Source organism: Stenella coeruleoalba, assembly GCF_951394435.1.
Source record: "Stenella coeruleoalba genome assembly, chromosome: 6".
NCBI classification, from domain to species: domain Eukaryota; kingdom Metazoa; phylum Chordata; class Mammalia; order Artiodactyla; family Delphinidae; genus Stenella; species Stenella coeruleoalba.
This window is the reverse complement of record NC_137151.1, coordinates 85,280,039-85,300,606: the sequence shown is the minus strand read 5'-3', so window position 1 is coordinate 85,300,606 and position 20,568 is coordinate 85,280,039. Positions and strand designations below refer to the sequence as shown.

General features: G+C 41.1%; 1 protein-coding gene across 5 annotated transcripts in view; it reads right to left on the bottom strand.

Moving 5' to 3' along the window:
- Positions 1-20,568, bottom strand: part of MYO1B (myosin IB) — a 183,357-nt gene that overhangs the window by 58,717 nt on the left and 104,072 nt on the right. For all 5 annotated transcript variants that reach the window (XM_079925368.1, XM_079925367.1, XM_079925369.1 and 2 more), the window contains 3 exons: positions 17,439-17,485; positions 12,032-12,095; positions 664-762 (listed from right to left, as the gene is read on the bottom strand). In XM_079925368.1, the coding sequence (XP_079781494.1) occupies positions 664-762; positions 12,032-12,095; positions 17,439-17,485 (210 nt within the window). The remainder of the gene's footprint in view (positions 1-663; positions 763-12,031; positions 12,096-17,438; positions 17,486-20,568) is intronic.

The following is a 20,568-nucleotide window of genomic DNA, read 5'->3' as shown; positions in this document are numbered from 1 at the left end:
TCAGTTGCAAATGTCTTCCCACTATTTTTAAATCGTCACTGAGCAATTTGTTTTTATAGAATTGTATTCATCTACTACTCCCTGCTAATTTTTTCTCCCCAACTGGACTAATTATATTCTTCCGTTTTATTTTTTAAATTGATGATGAGACCCTCCCTCAACTTTTAGCTCTTTTAGCAAACCATCTGAGACATGTCCCAGTACCTGGTGAGGTACTCTGGGGACAGATATCAAACAAAGACTGCAAGGTGGCAGAAGCCAACACATCTTGTTCTTCCCTTCAGCCAGAATCATGGGAAAATTTTAAGAAGAAGAAAAGTGTATGGAATGCTTCTGCTTTGGAAAATGTTGCAAGAGTAAAAATTAAAACATAGAAACAGGGACTGGGGCTTCCCCAGTGGCACAGTGGTTAAGAATCCGCCTGCCAATGCAGGGGAGATGGGTTCGAGCCCTGGTCCAGGAAGATCCCACATGCCGTGGAGCAACTAAGCCCGTGAGCCACAACTACTGAGCCCGCACACCTAGAGCCCATGCTCTTCAACAAGAGAAGCCACCACAATGAGGAGACTGCACAGCGCAACAAAGACCCAATGCAGCCAAAAATAAATAAAATAAAATTCTTAAAAAAAAAAAGAAAAAAGAAAGAAAGAAACAGGGACTTACTGAGGAGCTCTTCAGAGGCACCAGAAAGCAGCTGATAGAACACATGGAAGTTTCTTTCACCTCTTGGCTGCTTAACAACACGAGATTTCTCTAAAAGATCTAGAGAGAAAAAGAATCAAATTCATAGTACAGTAGTAGTTTCACTTTCAAATACACCATGCTTCTTTCTTTTCCCCCTCACTTTCTTTTTCATTTTCTGTTTTGCATTAATAAAATAATAACAGAAGCTACATTTTCAGTTCTACTTTCAGGAAGAAGCACAGCTCTAACTAAAAGCACCAAATTAAACAAACCAGGTTCTTTCTGAACCATAGTGAATATGCAAAATAAGTTTAACAATACATTCGACAAGCTGATTAAAGACAATACAGCTTTTATAATAATATTCTCTTGATTTTATACATGATGACATTAAGTTCTTCAATATGTAGTATTACAAATCTAAGCAAGGAAATGCAGCCATTCAGTTAAGAATTCACTTGAGTTACAATGATAACAAGTTAACATTTTTGATATCTTATTTTATGCTAAGTGCTTTATAGAGATTATTTCATTGAGTCCTCCCCACCATTTTTGTAAGGTATGATTTTACAGATGAAAAAACTAACAGTCCAAGGGTTTAAGATGGATTTGAAATCAGGCTCTCTGACCCAAGTGCAGACCCCACCATATCCACATGCCCTGCTACCTGACATAAGTGAACCAGACTTTCTTGATCTCTTGCAGTCTTAAAGAATGAAAGGTGGTTCTCATTTAATGGAATCTGGAGTTATTTGACAGTATACGTTCATTGATTCCAGATGATCTTTCATCCTGTAAATCTGATGCCTTATCAAGTTTTCAAGCTTTCAGGAAGGGGAGGAAGGAAGGAGAAAGGAAGGGATGAATCCATCAATCAAGTGAACCAGAAAGGTGCCGCTGTGGCAGCAACAGGGGGTGGCAACGTACAATGGCAGAGAATATTTCTGCCTGGAGTCCTGTTTAGCACTGACCAGTGATATAAAAGAGGGTCTGGATTCTGTGAGCAAAGGCCAGATTAGTTATAAAATTATGAATCAGTGATCCTATCATTGAGCACTAATTTGATTTCCCATCAGATTGAAATCTAAACATAATTCAGAAAGTGAGTAAGGGAGTGAACGATGTGCAATTTCACAGAGACTTGTCCTTGAACTTCTTAAGCTGTATTTCTGGAATCTACACTAGCACGTAAGGAGGAGTCTAGGTAGAGTTAAGGAGTGTAGATTTGATGAATGAGAAGCCCTAGGGTGCTCCAAACACACAAGGCCATTTGTAAGAATGAAGAGATGTGTTGTAAGGACACATAAAATAAACTTGACAGGAAGAGAACAAAAATATGTAAACACAAAAATTATTAGGAACGGGATGCTGCAGAGTTTTCATTTTCATCTCCAGCTCTAACTTGACCTGGACGACTGCCAATGCCCTCAAATCATACATGGAGAATAATGAAAACTTCATATTTAGCCAAAAAAAGAAAAGGATTGTGTAATAGTCATCATCTCTAAGGACTGAACGTTTCAATCAACTTACAAATACTGACATCCAGGGCAGAAGACAGAATAAACAGGTAAGGATAAAAGTGCAGTATGATTGCACTTATCATGGACCAAGCTCCTTTGGGGTCCTAAGAGTACCAGCACAGTTTTAGAAGAAAGACCTCCCAGCGCATGGGCAGAGTCTTCATTGAGAAGCTATTCCTTACAGGAAATTCCTCGAGCCTAGAAGAAAGTAACTCGACTACATGAAAAACATAAGCAAATGCTTCCGTTTACTTTATCCATTCCCGCACAAATCCCTTCAATCAACTCACTGCTCACCCACTATGTGCCAGCACTACCTGGGAATGAGCCCGGCACTGACTGCAAACCTGAAGACCTTCTTCCTCTTGACCTACAACTGTCACACATACGTGCTCTTGATTACACCCACCACCCAAACCACGAGCAGTGGCACTGTCCAAGGTGGGCTGGCAACACCTTTAAGAGAGAGCAGGAGATGGGGGTGAGAAAAGAGAATGACCATGTGTCTTTCACCTGTCAAAGCCCGCAAACCCCAGGCTCCCCCCATAGCACCAAGAATCCCGCCATGCCTCACCAGCCTCACCTCACAGGGGCACCTTAATGATGATGACAAACAACTGTTCTGTGGCACTCACCCAGTCACACTCCACAAGCAAACTGTGGTATTTCAAGACATGAAATCACACCTTCAGAGCACCTGACAGGGCCGCACTGTGCAACAGCAACACGGCCAGCCTTACGTTTGGCACTTTTTGAACCAATGTTCACACACAATGGAGAGTTTAGAAAGAGCAATGGCTATAAGGTTCAGCAGATAACAGTCACCAAGTTAAAGGATAATATTCACAGTCACCAGGTTAAAGAATAATATTCGCCTGTGCAGGGTGGAAGGGAATGTTGGCCAATGTACTCCTTGCACCACACATGCTGATATGATCAGTGATCACTATCATGGTCAAATCTGAAACATAATACAACGTGCGTTTAAAAGGAACAGTGCAGGAGGGGAAGTGCAAGGGAACTTTGACTGACCTTCCGCTCTGCATTCAGTACTTTTCATTTGTTATCATATTCAACCCTGAACACCTCCTCTGAGGTTGGTTTTATAATCCCCATTTTGTAGATGAGAAAACGAGGCTCACATCACATTGTTACTAAGCAACAAAGCCAGAATGCAAAGCTTTAGGAGACTAAGGTATCATGCTATGCTCTTTATAATTTTCCAGCAAAAAGAATGCTAAATCCACAAACACTTGCAAAGGCTGAGGCTGTTCTTTACATAAAATATATGACTTCACCTAACTCAATCACAAAATGAGGAACCTTTTATTACAAAGCAGTTGAGGGTTTTCCCACCTAAAATGCTTTGTTGATTACCCCAGAGCCTCCTATTTCTTTACGACTTTTCTTGTAAGTTACAAGCTTCTAGGCAGAACAGTAATCAGGGAAAATGTTTGCTCCCAAATAATTTACTAGTGCTTAAAACCATTCCCTAGTCTATTGCTTTTTGAAAAAACCCAACATAATCTAACAGCATGAAGCCATATCAAATAATTACTCAAGGTACAGAACATAAATTCAATTCACTATAACGACTTGCCACCTGAACATTTTAATGTGCCCCTGAATTAAGGCAAAGCGAAACACTGGCACAGCCTTCTCTTCTGCTTTAGATGCTTCTGCTACCACTGACTGCGCCTCTACTAACAAGACTTAATAAAAAGGAGTATAGGATATGCCAGATATTTAGTAGAGAAGAGAGTATAATAGCCTCCGTATATTCCAATGCAGCTATATTCTTGAACCCTCAAGATATAAATTTAAGTTCATATCAAATGTTATATAAATTTAAGTTTTAAGGGAAGAGATAAACCTATTAAGCCATTCTAAAGGGGAAAAGCAATGGGTAGGGACAGAGAAACTCTGGAATCAGAACTTTCCCACCAACTCCACCATGACACTGCCACCTGACTATTAACAGAATCAGACCATCACTGAGGGGTTTTCTTAGTTTTGACTAATTACCAGCTAGTCCACAGCATATACATGTTCCTGGGCACTGGGACACCCTCCCTAGGGCATAAGATATGAAAGAAGTAAAATGTCCATGTTTGCACCTGCTGGAGACGGATGTCTTTTAATAAGCCAAGGAATAAAAGAACAAGTAGTGGTTTGGAAGGGGGAAAAATCACATTACTTTGGAACATAACAGGTGAAGGATTAGGTAGCATGATCAGTTTCTATTTTTTTTTTTTTTCTTTTTTTGCGGTACGCGGGCCTCTCCCATTGCGGAGCACAGGCTCCGGACGCGCAGGCTCAGCGGCCATGGCTCACAGGCCCAGCCGCTCTGAGGCATGTGGGATCTTCCCGGACCGGGGCACGAACCTGTGTCCCCTGCATCGGCAGGCGGACTCTCAACCACTGCGCCACCAGGGAAGCCCGATCAAAGTTTCTTTACTCTATGTATAATCTCCCTTCCTGAAAAAGAAGAAATGGTCCAAGTTCTTGATTAAGGCTTATGGAAGAATTTGCTTTGTCTCAGTTTTGCCAGTAAGGCCAGAATGACAATGAAAGCCCAAGATGCAGACACGACCGACCCTGCTCCTCTCCAATTGCTCAAAGATACACATTATGAAAAAAGTGTTTGAGTGGCACTGAAGGCTCTTCCAACGGATTTGTGTCCCTTTAATAAAGTGAAATGATACAGTTAGCAATAGTGAAAGGCCTGCAATCTAAGTAACAACAATTTATCTCCCTTTGGACTCCGCCATCTTGAAGAAGAAAAAATGTCAAATAACCAATGAGTTACTGGGCATAACTGATGGTAATTTCAGTGGAAAACTTGGATTATGAACTAATGTTTGCTCCTACATTGGAGTATATATTCTAAAATAAACTCTATACTTTTTCTGGAAATACACAACATAATCCTCAAGATTGAGAATTAGGAAGTTTCACTAAAGACAAGCTTTAAAGTAAAAAAAGATGGCGCAAATGTCTTCTTACAAATCATTCACTGTGCACGTGTATTACAGAAAGCAGAGGTGGGTGTTCACCCCAGTACTCTCTCTCAGCCCGGGTCTCACACAGACCTTTGTCTATCTGCAGGTTACAGGCTTTGAGAGACCTCAAACACCTGGCGCGCCGTGACAGGACAGTGTTTCCCCTACCTCCACCTCCATGCAGCATTTTCATTTCTAAGAAAGCACCTTAAAGTTTTAAATCAAAAGTCAGAGTCCTGAAGTTACAAATTAGCACCAGTGACAGCTGGACATGTTACATGAAAAGTTGTGAGAGGGTTCCCAGTGTCTGCACATGAAAAATCAACTTGGGCTTTAAAACGCGAAGAAAATTTGCCTTATTATCTACCTAATTAAATGCCATTTTTAAAATCAGGATCCAGTTGCATACATATAGCATTTATGCATTTTCACAACAGACTTTTTTCTAATACAAATTTAAAGTTTATCTAATAATTGGAAAGTAACTTATGTGTGTATCTGAATCTACAATTTGATACCCAACCCTGAAATAAAATTAATGAAATATCTAGTCCATAATATCTTATTATTAGACATACAATTCTAATAAACCTTGATTCATTTCTTAATCTGAGGTTAATTTAGACATATTTGAACACCTGATTTCTTCTATAGTATGGGTATATAGTCTTGTTTCATGATAAACATGTAGTCTTTTTTCATGGTAAACATATTTTTGTATAAGAAAGAACACCAAAATAAAATTGAGACAAAGGAAAGCATCTATTTTTATATAAAGCCATCCATTACAGAGTAACAGAATTACTCTTTGAAATTTCAGTTTTATTGCTACAGATACTTCACAACCCATGGTTGATTATTTCTGTCTTCTTTAGGGGTATTAAATGTCAAAGTGCTAAAAAAGCCCAGCCTTGTATTACAAACTAGGTAAATTATCTCAGTTTTTGATGAATTTTGACCCTAAAGAAGACAGCTACTGTTTACTGATGAATAGTCACTAGCTGTTGAGAACTGACTCATGTACAGGTAAGTCCCCAATTCCATATATATACGGATCAGAGTTTCCTTTAGGAAGTGTTATAACATAGCTTTGCTCCCAGTCACCCATCCACTCATCATCAATTAAACCCAAGGTATGATATAAAAGGAAGAACAAAGCTATAAGTCTCAAACAATTTAAAAGGGTAAACTTATATTCCATATGCTACAAAATGGCAGGAATGTGCCATACATAAGGATTAAACAACATGCCCTGAGATAGTCAGCACATAAATTAATTGCATCGTAAATTCGAAAGGAATGTAAAAGAAAAAGAATTCAGAGCAATTTGTTCTACCCTCCACCTTCCCTGTGAGTAAGGTAGGCATTTCTTCCTGCTTTATGATTCCACGTGGGAGGATTTCATGAGATGCACTCCCCAGCTTCTCAGCCCCTTACTCACTCCTCTCCTCAGCAGGAGGAAAGACTCCTCTGAGCAGCGAAGTTGGGAAGAAGAAATGGGCATGCATGTACAGCTCAGCCCCCTCATTCCCCACACTGTGCACAAATTCAGCCCCACTCCCAGGCTGTAAGACAGATGGGGCAACGCGCACAAGGAGAGGCCAGGGGTTGCTCGGTGCTGTCAATGCCTGCCAACCTGCCGAAGGACCACTAGCACACCCTCTTGGGTGATAAACCAAAAGCTGCTTTCTTCAACCTTGCCTCTACAGTAATAAAGTTGCTTCCTCTCCAGCTTATTTCTCATGTGTTTCCAAACTGGGTGGGGAAAGGATATTACCTATTAGACCTCTGTCTCAAGTTATTTTCTGCTGCATAACAAATGCCCCCAAAACTTACCAGCTTAGACCAATACCATTTATTAGCTCATGAGTCTGAGAGTCAGATTTGTAGTTCCTCTGATCTAAGCCAGCTTGGCTGATCTCTGCTGGCAGGTTGGCTGGCAGCTGGCTGATCTAAGGTGCCCTCATTCACACGTCTGCTGGTTCATTCCATGCGCCTCTCATCACCCAGCAGACTAGCCCAGGTTCACGCACATGGCGGTAATGAGCTCTCCAGAGAAGCAAGAGAGGATAAGCCCCAGTAGAGAACCAACTTTCGAGTCTCTCATTGTGCCATGTTTGCAAATTGTTCCATTGACCAAAACAAATCTCATGGCCAAGCCTTAAGTCATTGAGAGGGGACTACCGAAGCATGTGGCAAGCTAAGAAACTATTGTGGTCATTTCTGAAAACAATCTATCAGCTTTAGGTTGTTTAAAATAAAATGGTCACGAATTCTTTTCCCATTCTTCCCACTGAGAGGTGGAATCTACATTCCCCAGCACTGAAACTGAGCAAGCTTGTGCACACATGGACTTAACAGAGTCATAGTGATGCTGTACGATTACCCAGTCTACTCAGGCTTCTTCCTGGTTCTCTTGGAACACTTGCTGTCAGAATGTTCTCTCTTGGAACACTCCCTCTCACAGCCGCCTTGCTGTGAGAAGCCCAAATCACACGAGGCCACACATAGATGGCTCTAGTTAACAGTCTAGCTGAGCTCACCCCTTGAATCATCCCAGCCCAGGAGCCTGACACATGAGCGACAAAGCCTCCAGAGGACTCCAACCCCCCAACTCATGCAAGTTGCCCCCAATCACTAGAGTCTTCCCAGCTGAGGTCCCATATGTCATGGAGACAAGCCAACCCTGCTGAGCTCCATCTGAATTCTTGACCCACAGAATCCAAGAGCATATAACAGGGCCGTTGTTTTACTCCACTAAGTCTGGGGTGGTTTATTGGGCAGTAATAATAACTGGGCCACACACCAATGTCAACGTTTGCTTTCCTTCATAACCACAGGATTGGGTTACTTCTTTCAAGCTCAACAGAGGCATTAGTAACAGATGGTGCTTGATTACCAATAACTTTGTTTGCCTTTGTGGGATTTAGAAAAAGTATTTTTAAATGATTAACATAGAATATTCAGATAAACTTACCCAATAAAGAAGCAGCTTTATTTCTCAATAAATTTCTCTATGTCAAACTGTGCTTATTGTACATTAGGTACTTATGTGATTATTACTTAGTTAATTCAACAAATATATATTAGATGTTAGACACTATTTTAGTTGCTATCATTTAGCAATGAACCATACAAACTGAGCCTCTGTCATTATAGGGTATATATTTGGCTAGGAGCTAGAGACAATCGACAAATAAGTATACAATAATGAAAAAAAGCAAACATTTATTGAGTGCTTACTATGTGCCATGCACTGTTAGATGTTAACGAATTATTTACAACTCATCACAACCCTATGAGATCAGTACTATTATCCTCATTTCAAAGAGAAAGAAATGGAGGCACAGAGAATTAAGTAACTTGTTGTCTTTTTGTTTAGACATTGGCAACCACGTGATAAATCACTGACAACTGCATATATAGGATCATGGATATGTCCCAAATAATAAAGCAGGAAAATATAGAGCCTGCCTATATTTAACCAATTCCATCCTCATCTCCAGCATTTACTGAGCACCTGCTGTGTATCAGGTATCACCCTAGGCTCTTGATACACTACCGTGAACAGGACAGCCATGTCTCCCATCCTTACAGTTTACGCAGGTATATGCACATTTGAAATCTTAAGGCTTCTTCTTAGTATATCTCTATGCTATTCTTCTTTTAGGAGATAACATCCCTTGAGACTTGTACCACATTTTCTCCAGTCTAAATTGCCATTTAGTGCCACAACTGTAAGAAAGAATCTGTGACTATTAATAAAAGCAACAGGTTTCCAAACATTTCAAGTTCATAACACTAGATCCAAAATCCTCAAATGTAATTGTATAAATGTTATGAGACCTACACGCATTAACAAAGTAGGAGAAATAGTACCTCACATCAGCCAAACATCTGGATGTACTTCCATGTTTAATCTTCTCTACTTAAGTAAATGTTTGACATTTTCTGTTTTTGTAACACTTCTCTCCTAATGATACTCACCTCAGAGATACGTAGCTTTCAAATGAGTTCAAGACTTAGGTTTTACAGCATACCTCTCTTAGAAAGAGAGGAAGAGAGACTAAGTTATTGGGCATTTTTTCCCCACTTCCTGGGTACACAACTGGCTCAAATGATCCTGTGACTTTTTCAAGGTAATAATTGCAGCCAACAACGACCTATGCTTTTACTAGGCGGCTGCTGGAAAAGGAAACAAAATAGATGACCTACAAAATGGCAAATCTTGTCTCCTTTTCTGGGTACAAGAAGCTAACTGTTGGCAGCTTGCAGAGAACAAGAGTGGGTTTACCCATTGCTTTATACCCCCTCAAGCCAGCAGGCAGCAGCTCCCCGTGGCCACCTATGAGTCAGTCCTCTCTCTCTATTCGGGGTGAAATTTCCTGCTCTCACCACTAATGTATCCCTTTCCTTTCCAAAGCAAAGGATACTCTAAAATACCAGGGTGTTCCCACTACCACAAATTTCAATATAATTTCATTGTGGGAACAAATGGTAACAAAAACCATATGACGTTCATTCATGATGGTTTTTAATCTTCACTGGAAATGAACTGGGTGTTTACTATTTATTCTCCATGGATACTGCAAGAATTAGAGACAGGAAGACATTTCTGTTTGAAACTTGAAACTTCAAAATGTAAAACCCAAGTTATTTTCTGATACTTAGAATAAAGGCATCCTTAAATATTTTCCTAGAGTCCTCAAGAGTAATATTGGTTCAATCATTCTAGAATTCTATAATTCTTTGTTCTATAATACAAAGTTAATGTAGCCTCACTTTAAAAATAGTGTATTACTCAATTAATAACTAAATTTAATTTGTCTTGTAAAATGCAAGTGTTATAAAAGTGTTATAAATATCTTTCAGAATAAAAGCTAATCTTTCCTTAAAATGGTGGTCTTAAAACTGAGGCATACCTTTTCCTATACAGCTCTCATCAGCTGCCACATACTGTGAAGGAAGCTTGCGTAACAAACTTGGCAGGGTTATAATCACTTGCTTTCGGTGGTATTATATATGATTCGCATGAGTATTTCTGTTTCCTTATTTGACAGTTAAAACCATTTAACATAAGTAGTACCATCCTAGCCAATTTCACCTCAGATTAAAACTTCCTCTTCAAGACGTTTTTCCAATAATAATACATTTTTACAATACGTATAATCCCAATGGTTAAAAATCCGCCTGCCGTACTTCCCAGGTGGTTCAGTGGTTAAGAATCTGCCTGCCAATGCAGGGGACACGGGTTCGAGCCCTGGTCCGGGAAGATCCCACATGCCACAGAGCAACTAAGCCCGTGTGCCACAACTACTGAGCCTGCACTCTACAGCCCGCGAGCCACAACCACCGAGCCTGCACGCCCAGAGCCCGTGCTCCGCAACAAGAGAAGCCACCGCAATGAGAAGCCTGTACACCGCAACGAAGAGTAGACCCCACTCGCCACAACTAAAGAAAGCCCGCGTGCAGCAACAAAGACCCAACGCAGCCAAAAAAATAAATAAACTATTTAAAAACTACAAATGGTAGAAATGGGGAACCATGGAATTCATCCAGTTCAATCCTATAGTTTCCAAGATAAGGACTCTAGACCTAGAAGTTTACTCTATGAACTATGATTAAAAAATTTTTTTTAAAAATTCAGCTGCATGGTTTGCCCAAATTCTAAAAACACTCACTTTCAAATGGCATCCCTCTGGTTCTAGAGTTTCTCTGGAAGATCACAGGGGCCACCCGGGGGTCTAGGGGTTCTGGCTGCTCATCTCCTCTTTAACCAGATCAGGCCTCATTTCATCTGTTTCATATTTGGAATAAAATTTCATTTGGAGAAAGAATGCCACTGCTATAGCAAAAAGCAGTGCTTTGGATACCTGAGCCAATTGTTATTTTTTAATCTAGTACAAACTTAGATTTTTTTCATTCCAACAATCCGAACAGCATCTTAGGGTGGTGAAAAGGCCAGGGGAAGCGGTGTGTGTGGGGGGCACATCAGCAGTGTGGCCCTCAAAAAATAACAAGAGGATAACCAGGCTGCAGCTTCCCCTGGAGGTGCACTAACCCTGAGTGGTCATCGTATCCTTGCCAAACGAATCAGCTACAGCATCAACAGGAGCAGAGACATCAGGGCGGTGCCACACGCACTGAAGCCCCCAAGCATGGATGAAGGGGCCTTATCTACAACAGATACTGACCACTGTGCCCACCTGAGAAAACTCTGGACCTGGGGCTGTTAAGTAGACCTCATCTGATTTTGTTCATTTTTTCACCTTTGCCGGAGAACATTTCACTTCTACAATCACAAATCATGACTAAAGAAAGCTAATAAATCTGTCTCTACCTAACAGGTGTACGACATTTCAATTTTTTAAACATACTGAAGACAAAATTCTCACAGTAAAATTTGAAGGTTTTTCTCATTTTATCGGGTAACTGTTACCCCAAAAGTCATTCAATTAAAATCAATTATTATTTATATTTTGTTTTTAACCACAGAGTAATTTTGTTAAAGAAAATAACGGTTGGAGAATCTTTTTTATTACTGGATTGGCTTGAAGACCTATAGGATATAAAATACAGTTGGGCTAATATTTATTTCTTTAGCAGACTTCTAAAAAGTTTTTCAAAGGCAAAGACTTTAAGTGATCTTTTAAAAAGATTTAGAAATTAAATATTATAAAACAATCTGAAATGCATAGGTTAAAAATTTAAGTATAAGAAAAGGAAATGTATTCTTAAACCTATCTCTTAAAGACCCAAGTATCTAAAATATTCTGTTATAAATATACGTTTTACTATTCTGAACTTCTTTAAAATACTCACAGTTACTTATCACTCCTCCCAGGGGATCGCCTTTAAAATCGAATTCAATATCCATATATTTGCCCTGCCAAAGAAAGACTTGGTGAGTTTTCAAGTTCACCTCAAAATATTCAGTCAGTGTATCTTAAAGCATAGCATGATAAGCCCTTTATGCATTTGTTTAAATGTAATTAAGAAAGACACAGTTTACGTAACCATGATGCAAAACAATGTGCCTCCAAAAATAATTCATACTAAATACCCCATTAGCTCAAAGTGAGCATATCTCGTTGCTAATTTAAGAACAGATCTTCTCAGCCATCGTAAGACTTTTGGATACGTTTCAAATTTCTCAAGGACGTGTGTATTCAATTCAAGAATAAAAACCGGGAACATTAGTATTCCTTGAATAGGCACTAGCTGGCAATATAAATTATTTCATTTTTATAGGCAAAGTATGTTGTAAGCCATGGCTAGACATTCCAAACACACTGGACAGTGGATAAAATGGAAGACTTCAAGTTCTGTTTTTATATCTACTCAAATCAAATGCATGATTATGTGGTGTGACCAACTCAGGATCAAAGGCTCATCATTATTACTTTCTTTGGCTTTTAATCTAGATTATACAGAAATATATAACCCATGTTCATATTACACCTTATAGATGGTACCTTAAACACACAGAAACACACACGGAGTCTTACACTGTGATTTTTAGAGAACGGGTCTGGATTGTCTGGTTAAAGAGTAACAAATATATCAGAATAACCCTGAGAGCTGTTTTTTGTTTGGAAAAGGGTGTGTTGATCTAATAAGTAGTCTTTGGTTTTGTTTCATGTTCTACCTTAGTCAGATCGATGGTTTGTAAATAATTCTCCCAGAGAATTACTTTAATTCTATTTTCAAAATAATGGTAAGGGAGGAGAAACATGATCACATGGCACACAATCAACAATGTAATCTGTGATTTTTTTAGTAGCTCGTGCATGCTCCCCCACCTTCTCCTTCTTCATTGTCACTGGTCATCTGGCCTTTGTAAGTCTTCACTTGCTCATTAAGCAAATGTTTATCAAGCATTTCCTGGACACTAACGTAGGCACAAGGGAAAGCAAGGCATCACTCCTGCCCTCAAGGAATTTACAGTCTTGGGGGGAAATGAAACATAAATGGGACATAACCATGTATAGGGATACATCCTACGGTGGGATCATGGTGCTGTGCGCAAAGAACAGGGGACAGAGGGGGAGGAGGAGATCTGCCCGAGCTTAAAGGTGAAGTAGCAGGAGAAGTCAGGCAGGCAAGGAGGCAAGGGATCAGGAAGGAGCAGGCATAAGCAGTGGCATCCGTGAGGATGGTGGGGGAAGTCAGAGCACATCATGACACCGACATTTTCTCCTGACAGCCAAGTTGTGTCATTAAAAGTTCCTCAACAAGGACACCATGATCAGACTTGCCTCTTTACAAGACCACTCTGGCTAGTGTGGAATGGACTGGAAAAGACCTATCAGATGTAGCTGACAGAGGTGGCAGCAATTAGGGGAGAAACACTGGTGGCTTTACACCAGAATAGCAAAAGAAGAAAGTAAACAGAGTTGAGAGCTACCCAGAGAGTCACGATGACTGGTCATGGTTGGATGGAGAAGGTATGAAAGGAGGGTGTTCAAGAATTTAAAAGTCCAGGAATGTGGCCCAGACAACTGAGTGGATAGCGACACTCTCTAGGATGCGAGGGGACACTGGAGGCAAAGCAGACATGAAGGAGGGAGAAAGAGTAACTTCACAAGAGAGTCAGAGGATGACCATATGAGAGGGGATGATTTTGGTGGCAGGTGGTCCCTGGGCAAAGGAGGCAACAGATCTAGAGTACAGGTGCAGAGAGATAAGTATGAGAAAGGAGTGTGTATACTGATATGGAGACGGGGAGGTGCCAAGGAGCAGGGCTAATTTGGTTGGAGAGCTTGGAAGAGGATGATTTCTGTGAAGCAGGCATAATAGCATCAGCTGAGAGTAAAGGATAGAAGGTTTGAAGAGAGTAGAGCAAACACTGTGGAGAAAGGAAAAGGAAGCTGACTAGGGCTAAACTCCTGCACAACACGGAGAACTCAGCTGATGCCCACATTGATGACTCCCCAAACGCTTGGTTCTGGTCCTGGCACTAGACTACTCACAAATAACCAGCGGCTTCCCACACCTACAGAATAACGTCTGAGACCCTGACCCTGCTACTCCAGGCCCTCTAGCTGGGGCCCGGACCCACCTTTCCAGCCCTCTGGCCCACGGCTCCATTCACAGACTCCCTGGTCTGGCCATTAACTCTGGCAAATGAAGGTCCACACTGGTTTCTCTCCTCAGTTTCTCAGGCTGGACTGCCACCTCCTGCTGCCTGCCACCCCATTTTGGCTTCTTTAAATCTTGTGGACCCACTCAGGACTGTCCCCTGCCCCGGACTCCTCCAGCTTCTCTATTCTGAGCTTCCATAACACTTCATCTATACTTTTCATGGGGAACTTACTAGTTTATGTGTTGTGTTATAATTATTTTCAGCCATGTCCATTTTTCCTGACTAGTTTATAAGCTTCTTAAAAACAGGCATTCAGGGCTTCCCCGGTGGTACAGTGGTTGGGAGTCCGCCTGCCGATGCAGGGGACGCGGGTTCGTGCCCCGGTCCGGGAGGATCCCACGTGCCGCGGAGCAGCTGGGCCCGTGAGCCATGGCCGCTGAGCCTGTGCGTCCGGAGCCTGTGCTCCGCAACGGGAGAGGCCACAACAGTGAGAGGCCCGCGTACCACAAAAAAAAAAAAAAAAAAGGTATTCATTCATCAATAAATCAATGTTTTCTGAGTGTCCACTATGGCACCGGCCCTGCTCTAGCTCCTGGGGCCACATCAGAGAACAAGAGGCCGAGGTGCTCGCTTCCTCCGCACCTACTCTCCAGGGCCAATGATGATGTAAACGGGGGAAGGGAGCACATAACTCCAGAGATTGCTGAATGCCTAAAAAAATGAAAATGGGATGAAGTCACAGAGTCTCCAGACGGCATCATGGAAGTGACATCTGAGATAAGACCTAAATGATACGAGACGCCAGCCATACAAAGATCTGGGGACAGAATGCATGGTGTAGAAGGACCGGCAACAGCAAAGGCCCAAGTCCAGGAAGCACCTGGCACACCTGCCGGGCACAAAGGCCTGTGTGACTGAGGCCCAGGGAGCCGGGGAAGGCTGGGCCGGCCCACCTTGTGTGGGGAGGCTTGGGGGAGCCCGGGCTATATTTTAGGTGCAAGGGGACCACAGAGGCTGTCAGCCGGCAGGGGACGGCAGCGTGTAAAGATCACTCTGGCTACTGGTGGGGAAAAGACTGCAGGCTGCAAGAGCATACGCAGGGAGACCTAAGTTTAACTATGTTTAAAAGAAAACCCGGAGGTTTCAAACAAATGAATGAATTGTGTGTGTGTTTCTATTCTTACTGAATGAGAGGAGTGGTAATGAGATTTTCCAGACCCTAGAGCGCTCTCTCCCACACTCTCCAGTGCCCCACTCAGCTCCTGGCACACCGCAGATGCTCAACAAAATCCCCCTCCAAAGTCCTTAGTCGAGAACAGTGATTTTCGAAGCCTTAAACTGTGTTTTCTTTTTTCCCCAAAGCAATGAGTCTCTCTTACTAGAAGCTCAATACGCCAAGTTAAAGTGCTGGGGTGAGGGTCACTGTGAGGCACCTCCATGGGAACAGTGGTCCACACTGTCAGCTACAATGAGGTGCAGGGTCTCCCAGGCTTCTCAGCAAAGAGATCAAAAAATGTATTCGGAGTTAACCTGTCAAACACAGTTGAAGGAAATGTAATTTCCCTGGAGTCATAAACCTCTGTTATATATACAGTAGTCATTTTAAATATAGTAGAGTCCTACTATAATATTATAACATAGACTCGAGTATACTACTGGTCAAAGTCGCACCCACAAAGCGGAGAAATTACTAAAAACTGGGCATGAAATGATTTAGCCTATAATCAAGTATTAATCTCATATCCTAATACCCGTGTTATGATAGGATTTCTCTGAAGTTACTTAACAAGCCAAAACACCTGCCAAGCCTTCCGCTAGATTTTCCGATGTCTCTAAGTACCAGTGACTCTTTAAGCAATACGGTTTTCTGTATTTTTACGGCCTACAGACTAAATATATTTGCAAGTATTTTTTTTAAAGCGTGTGTATATGAGATTTGCCAAGAGCAAAAATAAAATCTCTATCCTATAAAGAAGCTTGATCTATTGGAATTACTTCTATCTGCCCACACTTTGCATCTAATTCTATTTATGTAATGAGATTAGTCATGTTACCACAACAGGAAAAGGCATGGCTCACATCAGTTTTAACAACTTAAGGGGCTAATCCAATGGAAAAAATTCACTGCCTTGGAATTAGGAAACTCAGCCTTCCACTTTCCAATCTATCAAAACGATCTCCACCTGAGGTCATTTGCATGCCTTAAGCACAGGATAACGCCAATGAGAAAAAAGCAAAAAGGGGGCTAAAAGAAGCTGGGGAGTGGAGGTGTGGGGATGCAGGAAGGGTGTCTGGCAGCGAGGCACAGACGATCATCAATAATGGTCCCAAGTAATGTATATGAGAAGACAGCTTATAAACTAAATGATCTTTTATTACGAAATTTATAAAACTGGCTCAACTATAGAAAAAAAGCCATCAATTTCAAAATGCCACCATCACACTCACCATATTTCCCCCAGCTGCCTCCAGGCAGTGTGTGTCCCTGTCAAGACCAGAGGCAGGAAAGAAGGCAGCACAGCTGGGGAGACCCAGGGGCTGATGTGCCAGAGCGTACACTGCAGAGGTGGGAGATGAGGCTGGAAAGGTTTCCACTATGGAAATTAGCGTTTTCCAACTCAGCCCGACTCAAAACATCAATTAGCTTCAGTTTTTACTATTCAGTCCTCCCCACACCCCCCATTAGCAGCCAGACTTATTGATTTTACCTCTATAAAGTTTTAGAATACACCTCCATCCTTTCTGGTCCCACTGAAGAACGGACAAGAGCTGTAGCGTATACAAACTTGACACCTAGTTTACCCTTCTTTCTATGGAATTTCTGAGTCTTAATTGACTTCTAAATATCAAAACTCACATTAGTAAAGAGTTACTCTAAACAGCCTCACTGAAATTGCTCATGGAATTTTATGATAGATGACAAGAAAACATGAAAAAAAGATAGCGTGTCACTCCAAGAAGAATTAAAAAGGAAAATTCCAGAAAGCAGAAAAATAGTCCTTATAGAACTTTTAGCCTACGTCTCAATATGGTGTTTCTTATTTTTTAATTGTGTGTATTAAGAAATATTAAACATCTACTGGTTGTTTAAACACACATGAGGTAAATGTTAGTGTTAACACTTATGCTTATACAAATACTTACAAATCTAGAGGAGTTGTCATTCCTTACAGTCTTGGCATTTCCAAATGCTAGTAGGAAAGAAACAGATGTGTGGTCAAGTGACAGAAAACTAATTTCAAGCCAAAAAATAAAACAAATGTAATATCTGACATCCATAAATCCTAGAAATGCAACTTGTAGCAATGACATTTCTGTCCAGAAAATTTCCATAGAAACTACTTAACACGAGTCTTAATAAGCTGCTAAAGCTTCCATGTCTTCTTATAAGTTCACAGAAAGACTCATGCGTATGATTCACAGAATTTTTTTCAAGTACTACTGTAAACTTAATCCTGTCTAATTCAACACATTTTAACTGTTTTGATAGGAGTCAGCTGAATGGCGAGCAAGCAGGGCTTCTGTGCTCTTCTACCGTTATTAACAATGAATAAGGTTATTTTAGAGATGACTACTTAACATTAACAAAGGTTTTATGAAACTCAGTTGATGAGGTTTTCAGGTGGAAAAAGGCATGAGAAACTTTAAATTGTTTAAGTTCGAAATAAAAGGTATTTAAACGTGATTAAATATATAACTGAAATACAGAAAGAGTAAGAGACTTGGAAACTAACATCATTTCCAATAGGCTAAAAATACCATATAGTTTCATGAGTTTATGTCCATCAGACCTAAGTGAAACTTTCCAGAAAAAAAAAAAAAACATCAGCCCACAATGCAAAAATCCAAGTTTGTCCCAATCTTAGCTGCTTCGAGGAGCTAGAATCTCCCACCGGCTGCCCTTTCAAACGAGAGCACATAAGAACCACAGGACGACACTGCCCCAGGCACAGAATGCTCCTGTTTGACAAAGGTATTTCAGTGTCATGAGGTAAAATGACTGCTTCATCAAGCTTGTGCACAAGAGAGGAGCAAATTAATCTGGGCCTTGGTAGTAGAGGATGTAAGTGGAATAAATGTAAGTCGTATAAGGAGAGGGGATCCCTGCTTGATGCTCTGAAGCCTAGCAGTGCACCTCAAACTTTAACGTGTACACCAATCACCTGAGGATCTTGTTCAAGTGCACACTTTGGTTCAATGAGTCAAGGGATGGGCATGAAATTCTGCTTCTCTACCAATACCCTCCCACCCCACCCCGAGGCTGTCACTGGGATCTGTGGGCCACGCGGCAGCCAGCAAGGACTACAGAGTGATGCACGATGATGCGGCAAACAGAAACGAATCTTTAAATTAAGAGGTCGGGCATCAAATCCCTGGAAGCCGCCACAACTTCATTAAATTAAGATTAGCCTAACAAGAGCTCACATGATTAACAATGGCTAAAAGTTGGTCCAAGTTTTGAAAGCAATCACCTGATCAAGATGTGTAACGCTCACTGTGGGTATTCAGTAGCCAAACCTGCTGTGTTATATTTCACGTTAGCTAGTATTTTTATGTTTTTGATTGTAAAAAAAAAAAAAAAAAAAAAATAGTTGGCTCCTGCTAGTTAAGACAAAATTTAAAGTCAACACAGGGCAAGTTCTTTGATTCAGAGATTCCACTTGGAATGGGTATGGTTTCGTAGGTCCCTGACACCAAATTCTCTCTTTAACAGAAAATAAGCTGAGATGTTATATTAAGTAAGGAAACCTGCACATGGGAAACACTCAAAAAAGGATGCTGAAGAGGTTCACATCCTTATCCTACGTCCACCACCAGCTAAAGGATTTTAATAAATGCAACCTTGATAAGGGTGAGTGTTGACCTAGTCATCATGAAGACCATGACATTTTTCGTGTTTTCACAGGCTAGATCTTTGTGGTGGGTGTCAACAAGCAGGGATGCCAAATTAACTAATTTGCACAGCCCCAAAGTCCAGCACGAGACGCTGACACATAAAGGAGAGTTTATTGTGGCTTGAAGGTCAAGGGCAAGTGAAGGAATTGCTTCAAAAAAACTTTATTCAGGGTGCCATTTGCAAGCCATAAACCATCTTTTCATCAAACAAATCTGAGTTGCACATTACTAAACACAGCTCTAAACACTAAAGTCTTTTACTGTGAGCCACAGAATCAAAAACAAGTGTTCCATTATAGAACACTTGAGACACATTCCTCAATTGTTTTTTTTAAGTTCATTGTTCTAAATGTTCATTTACAGTAGCAGCTCCAGTTAAAAAGTAAAGCATTCCCACAAAAGATAATACATGCCCACAGTAGACATTTCTTCCAGTTCCTGCACTGGGGCCTAGTTTCAAATACCATTGAATAAAGGGCCAGATTCTAATCACAGATGCAAGCTATAGCATTCCACAGTGTTTCTCCTTTAGATCACAGCATTCTTAAAATAAGCATCTATAGAAATATAACACATGTATAGCATCCTAACTAAAAGCAAAAGACAGCAAGCAAAAAGTAAAAGACTGGAATAATAAGATAAAGATAAAACACTTTCTACAATAGCTTCTTTATTTGTTAAGGTCCTGAAGGGGAAGAAAGATCAATAACAATGTGACAGGTGTTCTGGCCTTTGCTTCTCACAAGCAAAGTATTCTCATGAGTTTTATTTCACTGTCTGGAGGATAAAGATGCATGGTGCCTCCTTGTAATAAAGTGGAAGGAGGGACTAGCCTGAGCAACAAAGACAATGGGCAGAGTTCTGTTCCTCCATACTGGGGTGGGGGGGGGGGCGGGTCTCCCCCCACAGAGCAGTTCTGCTTTAATCCATGTTAAATCTTGACCTTCCATGACTTCGAACAAAGGGCTGAACCAAACTACTCTTCTAGACCAGAGATTCTGATCAAGGTGGCCTTGATCCCCTCAGGGGACATCTGGCATTGTCTGAAGACATTTTCAATGGTAACAACTAGAGGCAGGGGTGCTATTGGCACCCAGTGGTTAGAGGCCAGGGATACTGCTAAACATCCTACACTTCACAGGACAGCACCCCACAGCAAAGACTTATCCAGTCCAAAATGTCAACAGCACCAAGGTTGAGAAAACTACTCTACCCCAACAACTGTGTTAAATGACAACACTGGTATGCTTACAATATAAAGCAAGGCAAAGGGCTTTCCAGCAATAGGAAGAGGCTTTGAGTTACTGTTTCCAACATAAGGATGGTTTATACTGATGGTTTACGCCAACCTCCATGGCAGAAGGGGACTTCTCTCTGG